Raw genomic sequence first — 25,060 nt, forward strand, 5'->3', positions numbered from 1 at the left:
CAAAGCATGTAGATGTATGCCCAAGGGTTGCCCAATCTTTCGAGTTGGTCCCTTACTGTGATGTTTTTTTTAAGTTTCTCACGGGTCACTGCCCTGAAGTTTCCACGACTTCGCTATTATTCTGCTACAGATCACAATACGGAAATTTCCCCCTAATACAAACCTCTACATGCTTATTTTTAAATAAAGTTGTATGTTTGAAATCCATTTGGCGCCTTTCCGATTGTAGTTAACCCAACAGATAACGAGATGGAAGCATCCTATATGTATGTATCCAAACATATATGTGGGAGATTTCCATGTTGTGATCTTTGGCTGAATAATCGCAAATTCTTGGCAACTTCTGGTAGCGGCCTGCGAGAAACTTAAACATCATAGAAAGGGATCGACTTGAAAGGCATAAGTCGTAGACATCCCTAAGCAAACATCCACTTGTTTTTTTAAATAAAGTTTTCAAGTTTAAAATTAATTGGTACCTTGGCAATTGTAGTTGGCGACAGATCATGATATGAAAATATCCCTTGTGTGTGTATATATATATGTGTATTGTGTGTGTATATCCTGATTGGAAATCCCTGAAAATACAACCCGTAAAACAAATTTTAAAACTTGTTTTTAAATTTAAATTTTCTTATTTCCGTTTTTTTTAATGTTGTGCTTTGGGAATATTTCTATATCTGTACAAGTTCACCCCAACTGAAATTGACAGGACGCCAGATGAATTTGCCCTGTTGTTTGACTTGTAAATTAAAGAAAATATGTATTTTGGCTGGCTTGCAGGAAGATTTACACATCAATTCTGTTGCTAAAATAATTGTTAAGTTTTGGTACCAACCAGGTAGTGGCACAGTTGAAAGGAGAATTGAGCAATCTGAAAAAGTATTGCCTATAGCCACATTTAAGCGAGTCACAAAGTGTATTTGTTTACATTTTTTTGATTGTAAAGGGAAAAAAAACATTTAGCATCATAGCCTTAAAATTTGATATCAAGAGCAGACTTGGATAAAATTAAAAACTTTTAACTAGTTTCTTACTTTATTCTTGTACTTTATCTTTATACTAGTTTCATCCTTTTCACTGCCACCTAGTTTTGACAAAATTTATTTGAAAGTCACTGATTTTTTGAAAAGTGTTTTAGTTATCATTAAATTTTATATTGATTATTATATATGCCATCATATATTTCGTTAAATTTGGCAGACTTCTAAAGATGAAACTAGTTACTGACTTACCAAATTTTCTGTTGTATTCAAATTTTCTAAAACTAACAGCAGTAGTATATATAGGAATTCTGACCATTTTTTTAAAAAATGAGACATGTTAAAAAAATTTCTTCGATTTCGCAAATTTTTTGTGATTTTTGTGATATTATTATGCATAGTATCTGTCAAAAGGTGTAGGTATATAGTAATATCCTGTGTATTTTTTAAAAAAAAGCATTATAAAATGTCAGCTACAAAAATGTTTTAGTTCAAAAATATTATGTTTATTATTTTTTAGATTGGTTTTATGGTTGCTCAACAAAGAATAAGAATATTTGGGGTATATTCCCAAAATCCTACGTCTCTGTTAAGGAATCCATAATTGATAAAACGGGGTAAGTCAAGAAATTAAAAAAAATAGACGAAAATTCCCTAGCAGTGGAATTTTGAAGTAAATATTGGAGCAATTTTTTGTTACCAAGTGCTTTATAGTATTCTGTGGCTGGTAAATTTTAGAGCTGTAAGAGGTTTGAATAATATAATTTATTGTTATTAGAAAAGTATCTTTGTGTGTTAAAAAAAAAATTATTCCCATACATTGTTAATTTTGAGATCTTATTCACAATAAAATTTATCTGCATGTATTTATTTAACGTGGCACCGGATTCGTGGTATCTATTTTAGTGGCAACGTTTCAGTTCTAGACTCAAAAATTATATTCTCTGATCAGGTTCATGTTAAATTTTTGATCAGCATGCAAATATTTATTTAGAAATAACATAAAATACTGTTTAAAAGTAAAAGTAATACCCCTCAAATTTTTAGTATATGAAGAAATGAAAAAATCTATTATATTCACGAAGACGTGAATATTTTGCATATTCATAATTTAAATTTGCATTACCAGTTGCCCTTTTTAAATGATTTAACACCAGCCTCGCAGAGTATCCCGTAAAATCGGGAGATCCATGAAGTTTGAATTCCCAATAAATTCCGTTTGCTGCCAAAATTGTTTTGATGGTTGGGAACAGTCAAAAGTTTATGAAGTTCTTTTGATTTTGCTTAAGCGCCAAAAAAGTTAGTGGTGTTGCCTGAAAACAAAAAGTAACACTTAACCACATCTAGCGAAAAAATTTTTTTGTGAAGAAATGAGAAGTTCCATTGTAAAATTACAAATCATTGGCAAGTGAAGGACATTGGTGTACATGATAAACAAAAATACGACATAAGTTTTATGATGCTTTTCCTTTCTCTAATATTGATATTTATAGGAAATGGACCTTAAAAGTTTCCATCTGTGTTAGTAAAAAGAGGATTAATTAATACTCTTTCAGAAAGGAGATTTCCCGTTAATTGCTCAACTACAGTTGGTTTATTTTGAGCCTTGGTGGCTCAGGGTATAGAGCACTCCCCCCCCCCAATTAGGTGAACCAAATTCGAATCTCTGCCAATCCCTGGTTGATTCGAATTCCCCACCCGGCTCAGTACTGACGTAAAATATCCTTAGTGGTAAGCTGGTTATGGTCTAAAGTCCCCTTGCTACGAGACTAACTGTGGGGGGATTTTGCGGTTTTCCTCTCAATGCAACACAAATGTGGGTTTGTTCCATCAAAATGTCCTCCACTAAGTCAAATTTATTATAATACTTGATACAGGAGTTCCATTGTCTTCTGGATTGGGTTCAAAATTACAAGGAAATGGAGTCGAACATAGGTAGTCGTAAACTGAAAATTCGTTTGGCTGTCCAGACAATAGTTATAAAATAAAAGTGGTTTGTTTTTTATGCAATTAACACAACTGGGAATAACTTTTCTGGCTAAATTTTTTTCTTTGATTATCCATAATATATGCTTGACATAATATTAAACGGTTTCTGGTCTAAAATGATATAATTTTTTATGTTAATTTTTCAAAAATAAGTAATTTTATTGGTTTTGATGTTTTATATTTTTTGATGTTTTATACCATAATTGTGATGTTTTATACCATAATTGTGTAATCTTTAACTCTGAGGATGTTGACATCATTAATAAAAGTAGTTAATGATTTTTTTACACTCTTACTTTACAGAGGTTTATCTCTTTTTAGGTCTTCTTAATCCCTTTTATACCTAGATTGCTATTCACAAAGTACAACTGTTTGTTTATCCCTTCTAAATTCTTTACTTGTTCACGGTTGTTAAATTCTTTACTTGCTTTGCAATTGTTAAGAAATCTAGAAATGAAACTTGAGATTCTAATTATTGTGATAAAACCCCTTGCTAAGTGAAATTAGTAACAATAATCAGGAAGACTATTTTCCAAAATTTTGACCATGTGATCTAAAGATCTATATGCTTGCATGAAATCTATATATAGACCTTGAAATTATGGCTTTTCAGTAATTTTTTTCCATAATGAATCTATACACTTATATACTAATGTGTGTTTATATGCCAATGTAACACTTATATGCTAGTGTAACACCAGTCTTTAAAGGTATTTTTACAGTGTAATGAGCATTTATTCCTTATTGTATGTTTAAGAAGTGAGTTTCTCACTTCACTTTTTCATTATTTAAAGTTTGTTCAAAGTCATTCGATTCTATTTCCCAAAAACTTTTTAAAGTTGTTTCAAATTCACGAGATTCGTGCAACTATTTGCAAAGAATTTCAATAACCGCAGTAAATAAATTTATAATTTTTAACTTGTGTCATTTTCTGTGAAATATTTAGGCCACATGAAGCAATTATTCCTAGAGAGCCTCCAATCATTCAAGAAATTACCGCTGTACTACGTGAATGGGGCAGTATTTGGACACAACTTTATGTGGTAATTTAGAAGCAAATGCTTATATTGATTCAATTATTTATTATTTTCTCGCATCAAATTAATTTCTTTTTACTATGCAGCTGCGGGATCCTGACTTTGAGGTTATTCGAATTATGATGTATGAATTAATTGAATGGCGAAGAAAGATCATGTCTGGCACACTACCTGTGGTTAGTGTTTTAACTTCTTAAATGTGATTTAAATTAGTATTTTATTTTAGCTTGATTTCAAAGCAAATCATATATCATGCAGCACATATATTTATTTGCCAAGTTTTTGTTCTTATAAACATTTACAAGAATAATTGATTTCTCTGATATTTATAATTGTTGTATTAAAGAATTTTGTTTGTTTCCATATCCCATTTTCCATAAAAATATTTCTATTGTAAGTACTACAACTAGGTAACTCTAAATCACTTATTAAATTGATGTTTTGTTTTATTTTAAGAGTTAAGTTCTAACTGTATTTGCCCTGTGGCAGAATTTTTTTGGTCTGTCTGTGACAAAACTCTCTAACACTAATGTCTTTCTGCATGATACTTTTAATAATGACAGATATGTTACTAATATATATTTTATTCATAAATTAGAACAGAAAAAACACGAGACTTTCTATACCCTCAGATGCATGAGAAAGGCATCTTTTGAATATAATTCTTCAGAAAAATAAAATCCTTCTGAAATGTATAAAGAAAAGAAAAACAAATTTTTTTATTTCTCAAAAGAAAAGTCTTTTTACTAGAGCCCTGTAACAATGTTGTCGCCTTGCATGTGAAGTTGGTCTTGTTAAAGAATTTTGAATCTATAATCGGTAAACAATTCAGGAAAAATGAATATGAAATTCAAAATTGAAAACTATCATAAAGTCTAATTAGATTACTATACTCTTGATGTGTCAAAGCTGCCAATTTTATTTAAATTGAATTTTGCTGTGACTAATATATATATGTACATGGATAATTGCCATTTATCACATTTCATTTTGTCAAATAGTTATTTTTTTATTTATTATTTTTTTTTTGTTTGAATCAAATAAACATTCTTTACATCAGATTTTCATTTGCAGGTGTAATTGATTGGTTGAACTACTAATTATGTTTATAAAGTTTTTTATTTTAAGCTAATTAAGAGCCATAATTTAAATTCTAATTGTGAATAAATGATATCAATGATCACAGTCCAATTTTAGAAATTTTACAATTTATCAGAAAACATTTAAGTTTTTAAGTTAATTTGAGAGTTATTTTGGTTCAAGCTGGTCTTGAAACAAGAAATGATTTGTAGTTTTTTTTTGTTACTTGATTTTCAAGAAAAGGGGGTTGGAACTGATGGACATTATTTTGCTGTTGATTTGTATTTCTACAAAAAAAATTAAACTGTTGAGTGAAAATAGATAAAGAATGCCAAAAAATGTAGCATTTTATTTTATGATTGCTTATGAAAACATAGTTTTGAAGAGGATTTTGTAAGTAAGTTTTTTTTTTTAGGTAATAATAGAGAATGCTTAACTAGTAATAAATAACACTTTCAAACTCTTATTTGGTTGGAAACATTGTTACTACAAAAAAAAAACTATATTGAAAAAATGGTTTTGAATTTGTACCTTCAAACTATTAAAAGCATAAAAATTTAATTTTAAGATTTTTATTTTATTGGGTTTTTGAATTATTTTATTGCAAAATGTATACTTATATTTTAAATTATTTATTAATTAAATTTGTTTGATATTGTATTATTTACAATTATGGATTTTACTATATATAAATCAGTATGCTACTAATAATTTTTAATTATGTGGTTATTTTGAATTATTAAATTTATAAATTTGCACTTAACACTTAATCTAATTTGAAATAATGATTATTCATTAAGAAAAAAAAAAGATTTTGCTATTTATGTGGCCCAAATAAATAAGTTTTTTTTTTCATATTTGCCTGCATAAAATAGCAAAATCCTATTTTTGTTGTGATGGTTTTAACTGTGTTTTTTTTCAACCTGTTGCAAGGACTTGTAATCCCTGGTTCATTAATATCATCAATTGTGTCATTCTAATTGTACAAAATGTTATTATATTTGTGTTACAAGTTATTAGAAGAAAATCTTATTTTTCAGGACGAATTAAAGGAATTAAAACAAAAATCTACTGCTAAAATTGATTATGGCAATGCGTAAGTATTTAAAAAAAATTTCTTAAATTTTTTATTTATAGATTTTGCAATATTTGGCTTGCTATTTCATGCAGTTTTTTTGCATTTATACTTTCTGAGAGAATTCAGTTATTTGACTTTTCCTTTAACATATTTTAATTTGTATCTCATTGTTTAATTGATTTTAATGTGAGAATTCCTTTGAAATTTATTTTCTAACACATTAAATCTGCATACAGATTTTTTTTTTTAATAAGATACAAATTAGATAGTTAAAAGGGTCATAAATGAATATTAGTTTTCAAACAATTAAATAAGATCTTATAATTGAATATAAAAATTGTTGTCTCGTGTTTTATAGAAGCTAATGTAAGGAGAATTTTTAAACATGTAAAAATTTATTATTTCTTAAATTTTAAAAATGTGTTTTTATTTTATAGAATTCTTGGGTTAGATCTTATTGTTCGAGATGAACATGGAAATATTTTAAATCCAGATGTTACAAGTGCTATTGATTTGTACAGAGCTCACGAATCTGCTACTCAACGAATAAAGTCAACTGGAAATAATGTAATTATAATATATAAAATTATATAATTTTAATTAAGTAATTATATTAATAAGTTAAGTAATTGTAATAATAAGTTATTATAATAATAATTATATTAATAATAATAATTANTTCTTTTCGATGATAACAGTTAATATTCAGTTTAATATTGAAATATATGAAATCAAAGCATTCTTGGTTTTGCGAAGCAATTCTCAGGGGGTTGGCGAGCGTCAGCGAGCAGGGGGCGGAGCCCTCTAGTAATTAAAATAATAAGTTATAGTTATATTAATAAGTTAAGTTAAATAATTATATAAGTTTAATTAAGTAATTATATAAAATGTTCCAAAATGTTTTGTAAATGTGTATTTTTGTGTAAGAACATCTTTAAGAATTTTATTAATTATTCTAGTATAAAAAATTAAAATAATAAATGAAAGTCTTTGTGCAAAAAAGGATTTAATCTATTTATGAGTGCTATTTATTTGAATTATTGTAGTTGCTCTTATATCTGCAGCTCAAAAGATTAAGCAAACTGGAAAGAATGTTAGTGAACATACCAAATTTACTGATTTTGTTTTAAAAACTTACTGTTGTTATCCCACTTTACTTCCCTGATTATTACTCTGAACGTGATAACGAAAAAGAATTAATAGGCATTTGTATGAAAAATTGGTAATTTTCATTTGTATTTTTTCCTTTTTGCAAATGTTGTAGGTTTGTTTACTTTAGAGCTAAAAAAATGCTTTGAAATATTTGTTCAAAGAGCTGTTTATTGATTATTTGTTGGACAATAAACTACTAATCAATTTTTTATTTTGTGACTTAGCTAAGTTAATTGTTAACTAAGCTTAAAGCCTAAACATAAATTTTTTTTTCATGAAGTCCTCTACTTTGCTCTAAATGTAAATAAAAGCCAGTTCCAAACCATGCTAAGAAATTTTCCCTTTCTTAAACATGCACTAAGTAGAGCTTGTTACACAATAGAACTGGTTGAACCGCTTTCCTTGTTTTGCAGATCACCTTACTTTTGAGGCAAACCTAAGCATTCAAGGCAAAACAGTTAAGAGGCTCTTAAGAGGAAAACGGTATATATTGCCAACATTGTGTCAAAATTTGAAGTAAATCAGTTGAACAGTGAACTAGTTAGAAATACAGTACGAGAAACATCATTTTGAGTAAATTGTGTTTAAAATTTTATGATCAATAATCTTAAAAAAATATAAAAAATGCTGCAACTAACTATAATGCATCAATAAAATGTCCATAAGATGCTTCTTTATCATCTTCAATAGTCTCAAGTGTTAGTCTACGAGTTGTAGTAGCCATTTTTCTTCTTGATCAACCCTCATATGATGCCTCATATGTTTTTAGAGTAGTTTGCAATCATCTTTGTTTTGAGCATAGTCTTTGACTGCTAGGCCAATACATTTATTTCTAATTGTTCCAAAACTGTCAATAACCCATTGCAACAGTTCAATATTTTTGTACAATTATTTTAAAAGAATAAACTATCAAAAAAAGTAATTTTTTCCTTTTTTTATTGTGTTGTTCCCCCTTAATCTGAAAGTTATTCTGATTGCAAAATTTAAACAAGAAACCAATGCAAATTTTATACTTTTATTTGAAATATTCTAATAATAATTATTGTATTGTTTGAATTTTTTAAGACTTTTTAATTTAGTGGAAATGAGAATTTTAATTTTAGATTTTGTTTTAGTCTTTTGAAGAAGAAAACAAAATCCAGAAGTCTTCTTTAAGATTTGTTCACAGCTTTTATGTAACAGTTAAAAATTTTGTCTGTCAAGTTGGTGACGATGCTGATTTGCTGCTTACTCTTTATGATGCTAAAGAAGGAAAATATATAAGGTTTACTATCTCTCTTATTTCAAATAAATAACTATATTGGAATTATTATTTTTATTCATAGTTTTTTCTAAGATAAATGTTTAATTTTGAAAGATTTAATTTGATTTAGTCTGCTAACACTAGTATTTTTCACAACTTTTTTTTAAAACTCCTATTTGTGTTTTTGACAATGGTGTCTTACAATCAAAATTTCAATCATTTTCTGATAAGTTAAAGTGCTTAAATTTTATCGGAGCTCCTTGACTAATGACCAAGTTTTATTTACTTCACAATCAATGCTAGCAGAGTGCATTGTGATTTTATTGCCAAATAGAATTCATTGTCAATTGTATGTCTGTGCTTTTTAACAATAGAAGTTAAATTATTTACTGACAGCTATAAACAGAATTTATTATCATATTATCGCTAAATAGAAATTGTTGTCTAGAACTTTGAATTATTTTTAAACTAACGAAAGTGACCAAATTTAAACTGCACTTCTGCGATTAATTGCAATGCAAGTTTCAAGTATTTCCTGACTGTGAGCATAATTGTTTGACCTGCTAAAAAGGTGATAACATTTTAACTAGAGTTTTATGTTTGATGACAAATCAAGCATTTTAATTAGAGTTTTATTGCCAAATAGAATGTAACATTAGTTGAATTTTTGATCACTATTTGAATATCTAAATCAATCAAATTTTAATTAAAACTCTATGCTTGATGCCAATGTAAGTTACTATTTTTTCTTCAATGATGGTAACAAAATTTTTTTTTGCTTTTTTTATCATTAATTTAAATTTTGAGGATTTTTTATAAGCAAACTAAGCGACAGATAACTAAGCTGAAAATAATAAAATTTTTAGAAAGAATTTTTTTTGTGCACTAAAAAAGAAGAAAAGAAAAACCTATTCCATTTTTATCAAACTAAAAAAGAAAATGTTGAGCTCATCACTTTCAAAAGACTGGTATAAGAAACTTCTTTCACCATCAAAATCTCTCATGTCTTTTGAAAGTGATGTACCTTACATTAAAATACAAAATTTATCATTAAAATAATTTATCTGGTATTAGGTTCTGGGTTACTTTAATTGATTTTCCAAGTTCAAGTAATCTATTTATTGTATTTTGTTTCCTTATGACTCATTTAATTTCACAATTTGAGAATGATCTATTTGTTATTTTGACATTTTTAAATATTGAAAGAAAAATTAAATTCTTTTTTTTTTCTTTTTAAATATACAATTATTTTAAAACCTTAGACGAAATACAGGTTTTTTTTTAATGAAAAAAATCAGTTAAGTTAAAATAAATATAGAAGAGAAAAAAAGTAATTTGTTAAAAAAGTTGTGAATTGTAAAAGTAACATGCATTTTTGATTTTATTTATTTATTTATTAGAAAATATAAAGTAAGAAAATCAATGTCAGGCTCTAAAATCTTTTATTAATTTATTTTGTTTGTATTTTATGCATTTAACATTGTGTTTTAATCCTTAAAAAAGTTGAATTTCTATAAAACTGAACAATTGTATATTTGTGTTTTATTCAATGACAGTTATATGTATTTTCAGTGAAAATTATTTGTTAAAATGGAGCAAAGAAGGTTTAGCCAAAGATTTGGAACAATTGAATAATTTAAGAGTTTTATTTACGGTAAGGAATTTATTTTATTTTTATATTCTTTATTCTATTTTATTTTTATTCTATTTTGTTTTTATATTATTATAATTGAACAACTTTTTTTTTTGCATTCTTTATGCTGCTAAAAATAGTAAGCAATTATGTTCATTTTTGAATATCAATGTGATCGATAGCAATTGGTAACATAATCTTACCTGGAAAAAATATTGGTCCAGTTGCCTCTAAAGAAATCACAGAAAGCGTCACTTAATAACTTCTGCAAAGCTGTAATGTTTTATAGGTCTTTTGCTTATAAATTGGGAAAGTTCACTAAGGTGACCACTGTCATGAACTAATAAGTTTATTTTAACCCTCCAGATGATCATGTGTTGCCTTTCCTTTAACAGCTTCTTAATGAGTATACTGTGTGTATCCCTACTAAAAATATAACAACTGCAAATATCATTAGTCTAGTGAATCATGGGACTAATTTTATGACTATTATGATCCCTATGGCAGCTGTACCGAAATGGTGTTCTGCCGACCCCTAGGGTTCTGTGGAAAAGTCACAGAGGCTCCATTAGTGAGGACTTTTGATCACAGTAATGATTTATGTTATAGGTTTGCATCCAATCAATAATAGACTATTTATTTAATACATAGTTTTTTTTATGAAATTATTTAAGTAAAACAGCAATAAAAAAGAAATAGCAAATTTTGAAGAATATTTTTTCCAATAACAATATATTGAATAAATCATTGAAGGGATATACATTTAAAAATGATTGCATCTACACTGAACTTAAAACAACCTAATTTAAGAACGAAGAATTATTTTTACAGATGACCATTCTAACTGTTTATAAAAGTTCTTTTTGAAAAACCATTATTCAGTAGATTTTATTCATTTTGATTTATGCATACACAAAAATTACTAGACAAAAAGCTGTAGCAGATTTGTAAAGTCAACTGCCTAATATAAAACCTAATTTTAAGACTGTTATTAATGTAGCAATGAAAACCTGTCTTCACAGAGCGGGTAGCATTTCTCCCTTTCAAGCGAGTAACCAATAGTTTAATGGTTAAAGAGGATCAAAAGCATTTCTTCTTTCTTTGGTATAAACTTTTAAAAACAATTCTACAGAAAAGAATACCAAAAGTTTTAGTTTCCCAAATTAAAAATCTTTATACAAGAACTCTGTGACATTCTGCCACAATGTCGCCACATTTTGTATTTGAAAGAATTTTTGATCCTATATTTTAAAGAAGCTATCAAATTCCAAATTTTAAAAATTCGATTTTTTCATCAAAAGAACTAGTTTATTTTTTGTTTATTTTCACAAAAATGTTATATCAACATTTATTTCTACATTATACTTTTACAATGCAGGCTAAAATATTGAACTCTTTGTTTGCTTTAGTTTTAGTTCCTTATTAATTTACAAATTTCTATTGTTTTAAATTTTAATTATTTAGATAAACATTTTTGTTCAGTTTAATCTGCATATAAAAATATTTTTTTCTAGGATTTGGGAAGCAAAGATCTAGTCAGAGAAAAACTTTTTCTTGTGTGTCAAATCATTCGCATTGGTAATCCAAATTCACATCTTATGTATGAAGTATTAAGGGGAAGAACAGTTTAAGTCTATAAAAGCTGATTTTTCAGAAAGAATATTTTTTTTCCTTCAGGTTTGAGACTTTTCAAAACCTAGCATACACTTGAAATCAAAAAACTGAAACTATGCATGAATGTCACAAGCATTTATTTACTTCTCCCAAAAGTTTAAAACCAAAATTTACAGCTTTTGATGTAGAATTTTCTTTTTTAAAATCAAGTTGGGAGAAAAACCAATTTTTCCTAAAATTTCGTCCTCTGTCTAGGTATTATTAGTATTTTTATGGTACTCACTATACTCTTTTATTAATTTTTTGTTTCCTCATATTTTCTTCTAAGGTACATTCAAAATACAGAGGTTTTCATAAAATTCTCATGATTCAGATGATTAGTAGCCTTTATGGAGACAGTGTGGTAACATTTTTTTGTGTGGATGATTCTCTTCAATGTTACCTATGCTTATTAATATTGTTTTTTTTGACAGATAGGGCAGTTTTTTGCAATATTTTTTGTAGTTTTCAACTGTAAAAAGTTGTATTACAGGATATCTTGGGTTTATCTCTACTCTCCTTATGTATCTTTATTAGCTGAGTAAGAAATGGGTAGTTTTTTGGATAATAACCAGATAACATGTCCATTGTATTATTCTGTACAATCTTCAATTTAGATAACCTCAGGCACACGAAAGTTTGCACAAGAACCATTTTTCTCCAGCATGACCCATTTTCACTGAGTAATAACTTTTAGGAGAATCTATTTTCCACATTATTGATTTGTCAGAACTTAGTAATCATCAAAATGTCCCAGATGGCGATCAGAACTTCATTTTTGTGAAACATAAACATAAACCATTCTTCCCTCTTAGTCTTTATTTTTATTAATTGTGTATGGTTTTTAGTGCACTGAGTGAATAATTTTTTTTATAACTAAGTTTAATTTTTTTTTAATTTTATGTCGTTTTTTATTTCATGTGCTTTTAGTCTGATAATGTTTCTTTAAATTGCATCTATATTCTACCTTTGTATTAACATTTACTTTTCTTCCTTTGAAAAAAAATTAGAAAATAACTATGTAAAGAAAAATGAAACCTTCAATTATAATTTTAATAATTTTTGTAAGCTTAATTTGATTTTTATTAGTTTGATTTAATTATTTTTTCTTGCAATTTTGAAACTTCTTTTTGAAAAAATTTGCAGTACTTCTATTTGAACTTTGACAAGTTAGTATTGGGTTTATTTAGTTTATGTAGTTAACTAAATAGAAACAGTTTTATGGTCAGCGTGTTTAGAATGTATATCTGAAATGAATTTCTATTCATTTTTTTTAATGCAAAATGTATCTGACCTATAAATGTAGCAAAGTCTATAAAATGTAGCAGGAAACTATCCTTCTATTTTCTTTTCCTGCTGTGACTAAAATCCTTTGTAAGCTATAGTAGGTAAATTTTTTGTATATTTATATTTTAGTTCCTTTCATATTATTGTTTACTCTTTAAGCATGTCTTTTTGAAATGGCTTATATTATTTAAAGAGCATTATTTAATTTCAGCCAAAGAAAATAGTTTATTATGGATGGCTGTTATATAGTTTCTGTGTTGTTAATTTTAAATATCCTTTGTGTCGATAGTTCTGATTATAAATTTAATTGTTTGAGTAGAGATTTGTCTTCTAGGTGCTATGGAATTTAAAAATCACGAACATAAAAGATCAACACATATTCAACGCAAATCATCTGATGGTCTGAGGAGGCCTTTTGGTGTTGCAGGTTAATAAATTTATTTTCTTACAAGTTATTATTTTTTTTAAATATATATAGAAGCAAGAAAAGACTGTAAAATGAGTCTATTTTTCTATTTTCTAGCCATGGAAATCACAGACATCATTAATGGAAAACTAGAGAGTGATGAAGAAAAACAATATTTTATTCCTTTCATTCAGTAAGATATTTTTTGTTATATGGTTTTCATTTCATGAATGGGGTAATATCTGTTACTGGGATGGGACTGGGTACTTGATTGGTTATGAAATTGATTCTGTTGAAATTAGTTTGTTTTCTATCTGACAAACTCTGAATTACATTTTACTAATCGAAAAGAAAGATCTACCATATTGTACTGTTGTTAATTGTATTGATAGATTTGTTTTCATATGTCAACTCTCTAATGCTCTTTTAATTTTGAACTAGCCTTATCTGTTGGTCATCAAAGTTATAAAAATTATGATTAATACAACTTATACATTTACTAAAGATTCATGCCCCAACAAGCAATAAGGATTGATTCCAATAGTAGTACTGTTCTGTTTTATTTTGAAATACGTAAAGCCGGGTACTAGTCTTAGAGGAGATATTTGGGTTGATATGTCTAGTATATTGTCCGGGCTCTGAAAACTTGTTCAAAGATTAACTGTTAGGAGGGTTACCTTTTGTGTAAATGCTGCTAAGAATTTTAATAATTTTATTTGTGTTTTTAAACTGTATTGGGCTGTCGGTTATAGACAAATGGTGGACATGCCTTGGTCTGGCATAGGAGGAAAAAAAAGTAAGAGCTAAGTTTTTTAATCAAAATACATTATAATGAGCACACTACTTTTAATTATTTACTTTTAACTGCTTAATCATAAAAAAACAATAATATTAGTTAACTATGATTTTGCCTGACAATGTTATAAAAATAGTAATTTTTTGTATCAAAGATACATTTAAAAATATGCAAAATATAAAGAAAAAATTTAAAATGATAATTTCTATTAATTATTTATGTCAAAATGGCATAAAAGACAAATAAAAATATAACTATCTATTTCATTACATCTTCTTTCTCAAAACACACACTCACACGAAAAAAAACTTAATATTTTTTAGAATTTTTGAAGGCTTAAATGAAAAATTATATCTTTTTTTTTAACTATAAAAAAATTCCCTGCAATTAAAAAAAAATTTATAAACACTAAATGTTTTGTAAAGAATTTCGAGGCTCTCAGCAGTCCAGAGGCTTGAGCTTTGATTATATCATATGTAAATTACATGCGTAATATTCTTAAACTGTTGTGTAAAACCAAAAATGTCTACTACTTTTTCACTGAATTTCACATAGATATAACATTTGCTCCCTGCACTTACCCCACATGAGGGTAATTTGTAGAATTTTTTTAGAAAAACATTATTTATTCAAATTGTAGTACATTTATGACTTTACAGAAATGATGTATCGAACTCAACTAAACAATGAATACCGTAATTAAATTCGACAGTTTCTAGGTCAAACAGTTTAGCTCTAACAAGTCTTGACATCTTAGCTAACCGATCTTATCCCACTTTCCCCTACTAAAAGCTTTTTTTTGCTTTGTTTATGGATACTTATTATATCTTTAAAATTTTATTGATTTAAAATAATGTTTTTTAACGAAACATTTTGCAGTTAAAAAAATATTGCACTGTCAAATGTTTTTTGTCTGCAATATTAATAAAACCATATATTAAAAAAAAGAAAGAAAAAAAAGAAAAAGAAAAAAAAACAAAACAAGAACTATGTTTATTATAGACATTTATGCTCAGTGTCTGCAAATGTTTCCAACAGTGCCTTAAAGTTATCCTTACAGTAATTTTTAATTTGTCATAAATAGTAGCAATATAATAAAAAATGAATTGTAAATGAGTGTGTCCTCTTACAATTAATTTATATTTTATTAACTGTATATTTTAATATATGCATTGGAATATTTATGGTTTTCATATTTTGTTCTTACTTTAACCCATTTAGAGACATTTTTTAAAAGAATGATTTTTCACTTGATGGAAATATTTTTGAAGCAAAACCAAAATAAATCACTTAAAAACAAAGTTTCACGCAGCAAATTAATAATATGGTTATATGTGGTGCTGTGTCTGACATAGGACTGTAAAATGTTAATCTACAAATATCATTAAAAGATAGGATTTTAATTATTAAATGTCTAAATGTAGCAATTAAAGTAAACTAATTAAAATTTGTTTCCTAATTTTGTGTTTGAAGGTCTTAAAATTTTAATTTATAATTGATTACTTGCAAATGAAAAACTTCTTTGATGGTGGAAATGAAAGAAGGTCCATATGTATTGAGTGCTTAAACATGACACTTAGGAAGAGGCATTATGGACTATATATATATATAGCTATACTATATATAGATATAGCTAAAATGTTTCATTTGTTTCTGCTGAAGGATGTCAGTGTAATCTGAAGGTGATCCTTGTAACCTGAAGGATGGAAAGGAGGGTTGCTGATTGAAGGTGGCAAAACTTTTCATCAATCACATGTTGTGATTCTAATGAGGAAAATCATGTTTAAGCTGTTAAAGCTTGTCTATATTTCTTCCGTTTCAACTGTGAAGCAAAAGAAGTTTTTAAATTTCAAATGTATTTTTTGATTCAGTGTTTTTGGGATTGTTAGTCTTAGATTTAGTTGTACAATTTTCGACATTTCAGGTGCAGCGAAAGAGATTTTCTTGATAATTTGTTGAGAAAAGCATTATCTTCTAAAGAGTTGTCGCAAAAGGAACATAAGGGTCAAGGATTGTGGATTTGTATGAAGCTGTTACATGGTGATCTGAAGCAAGTTAAAGAGGAAAATCCTCATCTTATAAGTCCATCTACTGCCATAGCTCGTAAAATGGGTTTCCCGGATATTATCTTACCTGGTACAATCTTTTTCTTATTCAAGATTTACACATTTCTTCATTTTTCTAAGTTATGTATTACAATTAATGCATTACAATTAATTTAATTTTAGTAATGCTAAAATTTTAATCATTATGAATTGTATTTGTTTTTTTTTTGCTATTAAACCAAGTGATGTGAGGGAAACAAATATGCTACATTTTCTTGCAAATTTAAATTCATTCCCCACTTTAAGACATTTTATCTATTAGAGATTCAAAAGTAGCTTTATCATGTATTTTATTAAAATTGAAGAAATGAATGTGAATCTTTTAGGCCTGGGTTTTGCATTATTAATTTGGAAAAAAAAATTTTTTTTGGGGGGGGGCGCACACTGATAGTATAAAAATTGATTGATACTTTTGGCTTTGAAATGTTCCTGAAGAAAAATTATTAAAATAATATAATTAAAAAAAAATTTATAAATGAAAATTAAGAAGCTGGGAAATAAAATAATAAAAAGATATAATCTTGTCCACATCTTTTGTTTTTTATTCAGTATTTTTCTAGCATGTTATTTTCTGCCATTGTTTGATTTGTTTTATTTCATATATTTTTACTGAATATGTTCTATTTTCGTTTAAATTTTTTGGGTGTTTCTTACCCTATTGTATTGATATATTTAGCTTGGGCTATATTAATACAATATTAGAAAGCACATTTTTGCGGAGATAATTGTGTGAGCTGATGACAAGATTATATCTTTTCATTGTTTTATTTTCTTGCTTCTTAATAAAACTTTTTTAAATATTTAAATAATATTTTATTTTAATAATTTTTCTTCTTCTCTTTTCATTAATCTTCATATAATTTTCCCCCTGTTTTCTCTGTATTTTTAACTGTCTCTGTCTTTTAATCTGTTTGTAAAGGAGAAAAAAACATTTAAAAATATGTAAAAATGTAAAAAAAAAAATCAATAAAAGGAAATAAGAAAAAGATATAATATCGTTATCAGCTTACACGATTATGTCTGAAAAAATCTGCTTTCTAATATTGTATTAATATTGTCAAAGCAAAATATATCAATAGAATTGTGTGAGGAGCACCAAAAACTGAAAGGAAAATAAAACTTATTTTGCAAAAAATGTAAAATAAAGTTAAAAATACAAAATAGAACAATTAAGCAAAAAATAGGAAATAAAAAAAAAATGCAGAATAAAACACAAAATTTAGTATATAAAGTGAGTAGCAAAGTCAAATGTACTTTACATTTATAGTTATTTTTCAAAAATGATTAAAAAGGTTTGTATTTAAAACTGGCAAATCAAACGTACTTCTATACTTCAGTAAGAATGTGCCGTAAATTGATTGCATCATCCTCCATTTACACTTCTATTTTCATATTTTGTATTCTGACAAACTTATTACGAAAAATTTTAAATCATTTTTGAAAGATGCCGGTGAATGTAAGTACATTTCAATTCGTTACTCACTTTATATATTACATTTTGTGTTTTATTCTGTATTTTCTTGATTTTTTTTATTTTCTATTTTTGCGTCATTTTTTTTATTGGGCATTTTTTACTTTTTTTTAAAAAACATTTTTTGTTTAATAAGTTGTATTTTCGTTTCAGGTTTTGTGCTTCTCACACTATTGTATTGATGTATTTTGCTTTGGTTATATTAATACAATATTAGAAAGCTCTTTTTTAAGGCATAATCTTGTGAGCTAATGATGAACTTAAATATTTTCTTATTTTTTAAATTTTTGAATTTTTAAATTTTTTTTTAACCTTTTAATATATATATATATATAAATTTAATTTTTCTTTCTAAATTTCTTTTTTTTTTTCTGTTTGTTGTCGCTTTATTATGTTTTATATCTATATCTATCTATCTATCTATCTATATATATATATAGATATATGAAACAGAGTAAAAGGACAATAACTTATATATATGTATGTATATATATACAGTAGAGAACCAATTATTCGGATGCTCGGGACCGTCGTTATCCCGGATGTCTCTTCCCTGCCCCCTCTCTATCTAAAGATCTTCAAGGTCAGGGAAGAAATGAAGTTTCTCTGGGCATACGGTGAGAAAAATTACTCCCTTCCCCACATTTTCCTCTTCTTAACTTCAAGTATGAGTCATATTTCCTCTCTTTTTCATAATCGATCTAGTTCAAAATAGCAGGAAAACTGTACAAAATATTTAACGGTTTTTTGGATACCAGATAAATGGTTCGCTACTGCAATATAAATATAAAGTAAAATGCTTTTGTAGCGGTTCCTACCGCGATGGATAAAGCCTTTATACCACTTTCCATTTTTTAATAAAGCTGAAATGTTCTGCTTTCTACTTCATATTTTTATTATTCTTATTTTTGCTGCCTTGGGGATGACACTATTAAAATATCTGGAAGATGGGGGCTTTTTGAATCAGGTAATGAAAAAAAAATAAATAATTTTTTGCAATAATTAGTCATATTATCATAGCTGCTGAAGTTTGCATTTAGCTTATTTTTCATTGTGTGCAGATACGAGGTTGAAAAAAATCATTTCAAATTAGATTTATTAAATTCAAATTGCAATTTGAAGGCTTATATTTCTCTACTGATTTAAGTATCAAAATAAAATCTTCAGGGAAAATCCTAAGAGTTGGTAACTATGTATTGAGGATTAAAATTTTATTTATGAGATAATTCTAATTTATGGTTCAATCTGTATTTAATTTTTCTTAATGAATTGGTTTGCAATTGCTGTTTTCTATTTTTTTAATATAACTATTAATCTATTTTACTTTTTAGGAGATGTTCGTAATGATTTATATCTATCCATATCACATGGTGAATTTACAAAAGGAACCAAATCATCTGACAGAAATATAGAAGTGTCTGTCAAAGCATTGAATGAAAAAGGACAAGTTATTCCAGTTAGTGTTATTTAATACTGAAACTCTTTTCATTATGAATTCTTTAGGTTTAATTAAGTCTCATTTGATTGATGTTAAGGCATAAGAGTCTTTATAAATAGTTTTGCTAGTTTGAAGCAGAACACAAATTTTAAGATATAAGACTTAAGATTCTGATCACAGCTGTTTTTCAATAATTTTGGTGACATAAACTGATAGAATTTGACATACATCCTGACATATTTTTCTTTCATATTTATATATTCATTGCTACTCATTAGCAATTTATGTTAAAAATATTTTATTTCATAATCAGTGTATGAATTGTTCATTTTTTTAATATATTTTTTAATGTTTAAAAAGATTGAAAAAGCTAGTTTTCAAAGGAAATAATTGATTCAATAATTTTTACGAATTTTAACTATCCAGATTCATGTTACAATATATACAAAACTATTAATCAAGTGCTGGGTTTATAAATATAAGTTGAATTAATCAAAGTACATTGCATCATATAAAAGCAGATTACCAAATGTGTGATTTTTAAAATTTATTGACATATTCCAAATCAGCCAAATGTGTGATTTGAAACATTTAAAAAACAATTATGAACTACAAATTTAAAATTTGTTCAAGTTAATATATAAGATTTTTTTTAATCTGTTTAGGATGTTATAAGTCTAGGCACTGGGTCTGATCCGATGAACGAATATAGAAGTGTTATTTATTATCACGAAGATAAACCAAAATGGATGGAAACTATCAAAGTATGTAAAAAGAGAAGTTTATAAAATAACTTCAATGTTTAATATTATACACATTATTATTAAAAATACTCATTATTGTTGCAAATACAGGATTCCCAACAACATTAAAAAGATCTAGAATTTAGAAAAAAAGTTTCAAGGTTTTCTAAAAATGCCTTAACTTTCTCTCCAAACTTTCAAAGAGTCATAATTTTTATTCTTAAGTAATACCATATATCTTTAATTATAATCAATAATTTTTGCTTTACTTATTTTTATTAAAGCAATTAAATTTTAACCATGATTTAAGCAAAATTAAGAAAATTCTAGGATGTTGATTTTTTTAAAGTACACAAAAGTCTAGGATGTTGATTTTTTTAAAGTTTCACAAAAGTATAAAGATTTAAAAATTGAAACATATTTAAATAAATAATGCAGCAGTTAGAAAAATAGTCCGCATGTGAATATATTGATGATAAATAGTATGATAATAGTGGTTATATTAGGGGCAATTTAATCTCAATAAATTTTTATGCATGTCATTCAAATACCTGTGAAGATAATGTTTTTCTAATTATTATAATTAGTAGAGTTTAAATTGAGTGATTTAACTATGTAATTGATGGTAATTGTATTATGATAATTGTTTCATTAAAGTTAACTAATTTAAGGGATATGCTTTTGTATATCATTTTTTATTTTTAGTGATATGCTTTTGTATATCATTTTTATTTTTAGTGATATGCATTTGTGATCTTATTTATATGGATTTATTTATAGATTGCTATACCCATTGAAGAATTTTACAATGCTCATTTGAAGTTCACCTTTAAACATCGTTCATCAAATGATGGTGAGTTAACTTATGAAAATATTATAAGTCTCACTTTTTAAGGAAGTATTCTTTGCATTGATATGTGCTCTAAAAATGTTAGTGCCAGTTTGTCTTAGCATTGCAAATCATTTTTTGTTAAAACATTTGAAATATAATGTGAAAACTAATTTATTTCTTGATTCTTTGTTAAGTGTAAATTAGAAAAAACTTCTATGCTTTTTCAAAAAAAAAAAAAAAANAAAAAAAAAAAAAAAAAAAAAAGGTAGCATTTCAAGCTGTATATGATTTTAAATTATTCTTTTTATGTAATAATGATATGTTATTTAAATATTTGTTTGAAGTGTTGACCCTGCCAAATCCATTCTATGTTCTTTTAATTGTATTTGGAAAATCTGTCATTTTAAAGCAAACTTAACATTTTTTAAAAATTATGAAGTTTGATGACACTTTGATTAAGGAAGAATAAGTTGCTGATGTGTCTTTAAGTCTAAGGGTTTTATACCAAAAGAGATAGTAACAGTTTAAATTCGAACTCAGCGGGTTCATGTTGACAGAAGAGTTTTCCAGTTAAAATTTAAACTTAATGCAAAAGTAAGAAAATTAACTTAAGCAATTCGCTAAAATAATACTAATTATTTTAATGAATTGTTTAGTGTACATTAAATTTATCTGTTTGATAAATTTAATAATTTTTTAATTATCAGAATTTTTAAAATGTAAAGCTGCTCAGTTGTGGTAATAATTAAGTGTTTCTTTTTAAAAAATATTGCTGTGTCACTTAACTTCTGTCAACCGCAGAGGAAGAAAAGGAGATGAAGAAATTAATAGTGCTGAGCAGATATTAGTGGTTATGCTAGATCAAACACAAAAATAAACTAGGTCTGACTCAAAAAAGAAAAAAAAGAAAGCATTATTGATGTAATGAAACTTATCTAAAAGAGAATAAACCTATCAAGAGGAATTACAAAAGAATAAAAGAAATATGGCTTACATCTACTTGTTCCTGTTCTGTGATCACATCTATTTGCTCCTGTCCGGAGTATTTTCTATAAAAGAATATTAAGATTTATACAGTACAGAACCCGTTATCCGGAAATCAGAAAACCGGAAAACCAAAAAACCGGAACGAAATTCAATACATTTTCCCGCCATTTTTTTAAAAAAAAATTTTTTTCCTCATAAGATTTTAGGATTTTTCTTTCTTTTTTGAAAGATGTTTACCTTACCATCATTTTGGAAATAATCATTAGTGTATTACTTCATCGTTTTTTCTTCTTTTTAAGATTATTTCCAAATATATTTTTTTTAGTTGAGTTTGACGATAAAAAAACGGCTTTTTGTAGCGATCCAGAAAACCGGAAAAATCAGTTATCCGGAATAGCGATGGTCCCGATCGTTCCGAATAATCGGTTCCCTACTGTATCAGCAAATTCACATTAGATTAAAGCTACATTTGAGACACAGGTTTACAAGTATCATGAATCAAGTTTACAGGTTACAAGTATCAAGTTTATGAGTACTCATTAAAAAGAAACAAGGGGAAAAACTTAAGACCTTGAATATCTTTTGATCTAATAATCTAGATCTCCTAATGATTCGAGAGAGTGACTTTAAATATGCTAGTTAGTTAGTGTAGACAATATTTTAAGTTACAAAGTCATACACAAGACCGTATTTTCTCTGAGTAAACATACTTTTTTGCGAAGGATTATGATTCCTTACCCATAAAATAACTTCAATCTACAATAATTTAGCCAAGAGAGCAGTCAAAAGGTTCCACCCCTTAATGTTCATTTTACTTCATGCATATTTCGCTTTATTTCGAGATCCTTTTAAGAGAATTGAAATTCTTTTAACAAACTACTAAAATTCATTTATACAAAGATAATTCCCCACAAAATTTTTTTTTAAATAATTATTTATTATTTTTCTTTACACATACATACATATTCCTCTTCACTCCGAATTGGATCATACGGTTTCTATCATAGCTCTCTATCTCACTCTATTTGTGGTCAGATATTTTGCCTCTCTCCATGACTTTCCTATTGTTTTCAATTCGTTTACAATCGTCCTGCACCAAGTATTTTTAGGTCTGCCTCTTTTCCTTTTGCCCCGAGAGTTCAGATCAAAAACTGTGGTAGTTGCAAGCCAGGCGAAGATTTCGTATTGACCAACTAATGCTGGGGTTAGAGCCTGGGCACATGTCATTGGGAGGGGAGTGCTTTATCCCCATATCCACCATGGCTCAATATTTTTTTTAAGAAAAAGAAGGGAACGAATAATTCCAGGTCTTATTCGACCCTTCCAGCGATCATCTGCCTTGCTCTCCACTTCCGCCTGCCCTGATTTAATAAAAAAAAAACTTTCCAACTTTCTTTACATTTTATGAATGTTACTTTTGTGCATAAAAATGACTCTTTTATTTATTTTTATGTTTAAAGAAAAAGATTTAAAAAAATTAAGCACAGAAGGAAAATTAAAAAAGAAAATTGAGAAAAAAAACTTCAAATAATTTCTTTTTCCAGCAATCACATGTCTGTTTTAAAGCCTGTTTATTTTAAATTTCATTTGATAATTAATAAAAGGTTTATTTTTTGCATTTTTTTTTCTAGCAAAAGATAGGGCTGAAAAAGCTTTTGCGGTAGCATTTGTAAAACTTATGCAAGAAAATGGTACTACACTGAAAGATGAAACACATGAACTTCTTGTTTATAAGGTATTGCAAAGTTATATAAGTATGCAAAATTTATTTTGTTTATGTCAAATACCAAATTATCATTTTTCTTTTCAGATTGATTACAAACGATTTGATGATTTAGATATAAGTTATTTGAAGTTACCTTCAACTCGCCAGGAGCTTGAAAAATATATATCTGCAAACTGCCCACCCACTCCAACTAAAAATAATAACAATGTTATAACATCAAATGGATTGACTCTAACCCCTAAAGATAGTTTTTATATTAGTTCACTAGTTTGCTCTACAAAATTGACTCAAAATGGTAAGTTATTATTTTCACGATTATTTATATTTAACCATCAAAAACAATTTTTTTCCTGAAAACTCAGAATATTTTTATTTGTACTTTAAATATTTTATTTCTATATTCTTGGTGATCTAATTAATAATATATCTACTGCAATTTTCAGAATATCTATTACAGTACAGAACCCGTTATCCAGAAGTCGGAAAACCAAAAAACCGGAACAAAATTCAATAAATTTTCCCGCCGTTAAAAAAAAAATTTTTTTTTTCCTCATAAGATTTTTATTTTTTTTTTTTGAAATGTTGACCTTGCCATCATTTTAGAAATAATCATTAGTGTATTACTTCATCGTTTTTTCTTTTTTTTAAAGATTATTTCCAAATATGATTTTTAGTTGGGTTTAACAATAAAACAAAAAACGGCTTTTTGTAGCAATTCAGAAAACCGGAAGGATCAGCTATCCGGAATAGCGATGGTCCCGATTGTTCCGGATAATCGGTTCCCTACTGTATTAAGCAGGGATGAGATTCTTCCGCGGATTTCCGCTTTTTCTCAGATTTTTCCATTTTTCCCGCTAATTTCCGCTGAAATTTCTTTTTGCACAAGTTAAAATATTTTATGAGGAATTTAATTTTCCTCGGAGCGAAATTATTGAAGTCCTCATTCCTTCCTCTGAAGTTTCTATAAAAATCATTTCCTTGGTATAAAACTGATTGACCTTTATACAGGAATGAGATTTTTTTCGCTTTTGTCTCTCGAATTTCAGCCTTTTTATCGAAAACTCAGATTCTCTAAAAGTTTCGTTTTTTTTAATTTTTATTTATTTATAAATATCCCGTTTTTTTTTTTAAAATTCAGTCATTGAAGTAAAATAATTATATTTATTTACGATTTTCAAAGATAAACAGAAAATTCAATCTATGCCCTAGCTGCTAACCCTTCCGCATTTTTACTTATTTTAGCTATTTTCTCCGATTTCACGCACAGAAAATAAGATTTTCCGTATTTTTTATCCGTCGGCTGGATAGCTCGTATTTTCGTAATTCAGATCTCGATTTTTATTCACGCGATTTTAATATCAATCATCGATTTTCGTATTTACCTGATTTAAAAGTTGCACAGGGGGGGAGTTGACTGAAAGAAG

General features: G+C 27.1%; 1 protein-coding gene across 2 annotated transcripts in view; it reads left to right on the forward strand.

Moving 5' to 3' along the window:
* LOC107455667 (myoblast city) overlaps nt 1-25,060 on the forward strand; it is an 83,088-nt gene that overhangs the window by 930 nt on the left and 57,098 nt on the right. For both annotated transcript variants that reach the window (XM_043057605.2, XM_071183659.1), the window contains exons 3-18: nt 1,501-1,597; nt 3,916-4,012; nt 4,093-4,182; nt 6,127-6,182; nt 6,602-6,731; nt 8,432-8,580; nt 10,132-10,213; nt 11,707-11,770; nt 13,467-13,559; nt 13,656-13,731; nt 16,259-16,470; nt 19,242-19,366; nt 20,014-20,112; nt 20,872-20,944; nt 23,542-23,645; nt 23,721-23,931. In XM_043057605.2, the coding sequence (XP_042913539.1) occupies nt 1,501-1,597; nt 3,916-4,012; nt 4,093-4,182; nt 6,127-6,182; nt 6,602-6,731; nt 8,432-8,580; nt 10,132-10,213; nt 11,707-11,770; nt 13,467-13,559; nt 13,656-13,731; nt 16,259-16,470; nt 19,242-19,366; nt 20,014-20,112; nt 20,872-20,944; nt 23,542-23,645; nt 23,721-23,931 (1,758 nt within the window). The remainder of the gene's footprint in view (nt 1-1,500; nt 1,598-3,915; nt 4,013-4,092; nt 4,183-6,126; nt 6,183-6,601; nt 6,732-8,431; nt 8,581-10,131; nt 10,214-11,706; nt 11,771-13,466; nt 13,560-13,655; nt 13,732-16,258; nt 16,471-19,241; nt 19,367-20,013; nt 20,113-20,871; nt 20,945-23,541; nt 23,646-23,720; nt 23,932-25,060) is intronic.

Source organism: Parasteatoda tepidariorum, chromosome 7 (assembly GCF_043381705.1).
Source record: "Parasteatoda tepidariorum isolate YZ-2023 chromosome 7, CAS_Ptep_4.0, whole genome shotgun sequence".
NCBI lineage: Eukaryota > Metazoa > Arthropoda > Arachnida > Araneae > Theridiidae > Parasteatoda > Parasteatoda tepidariorum.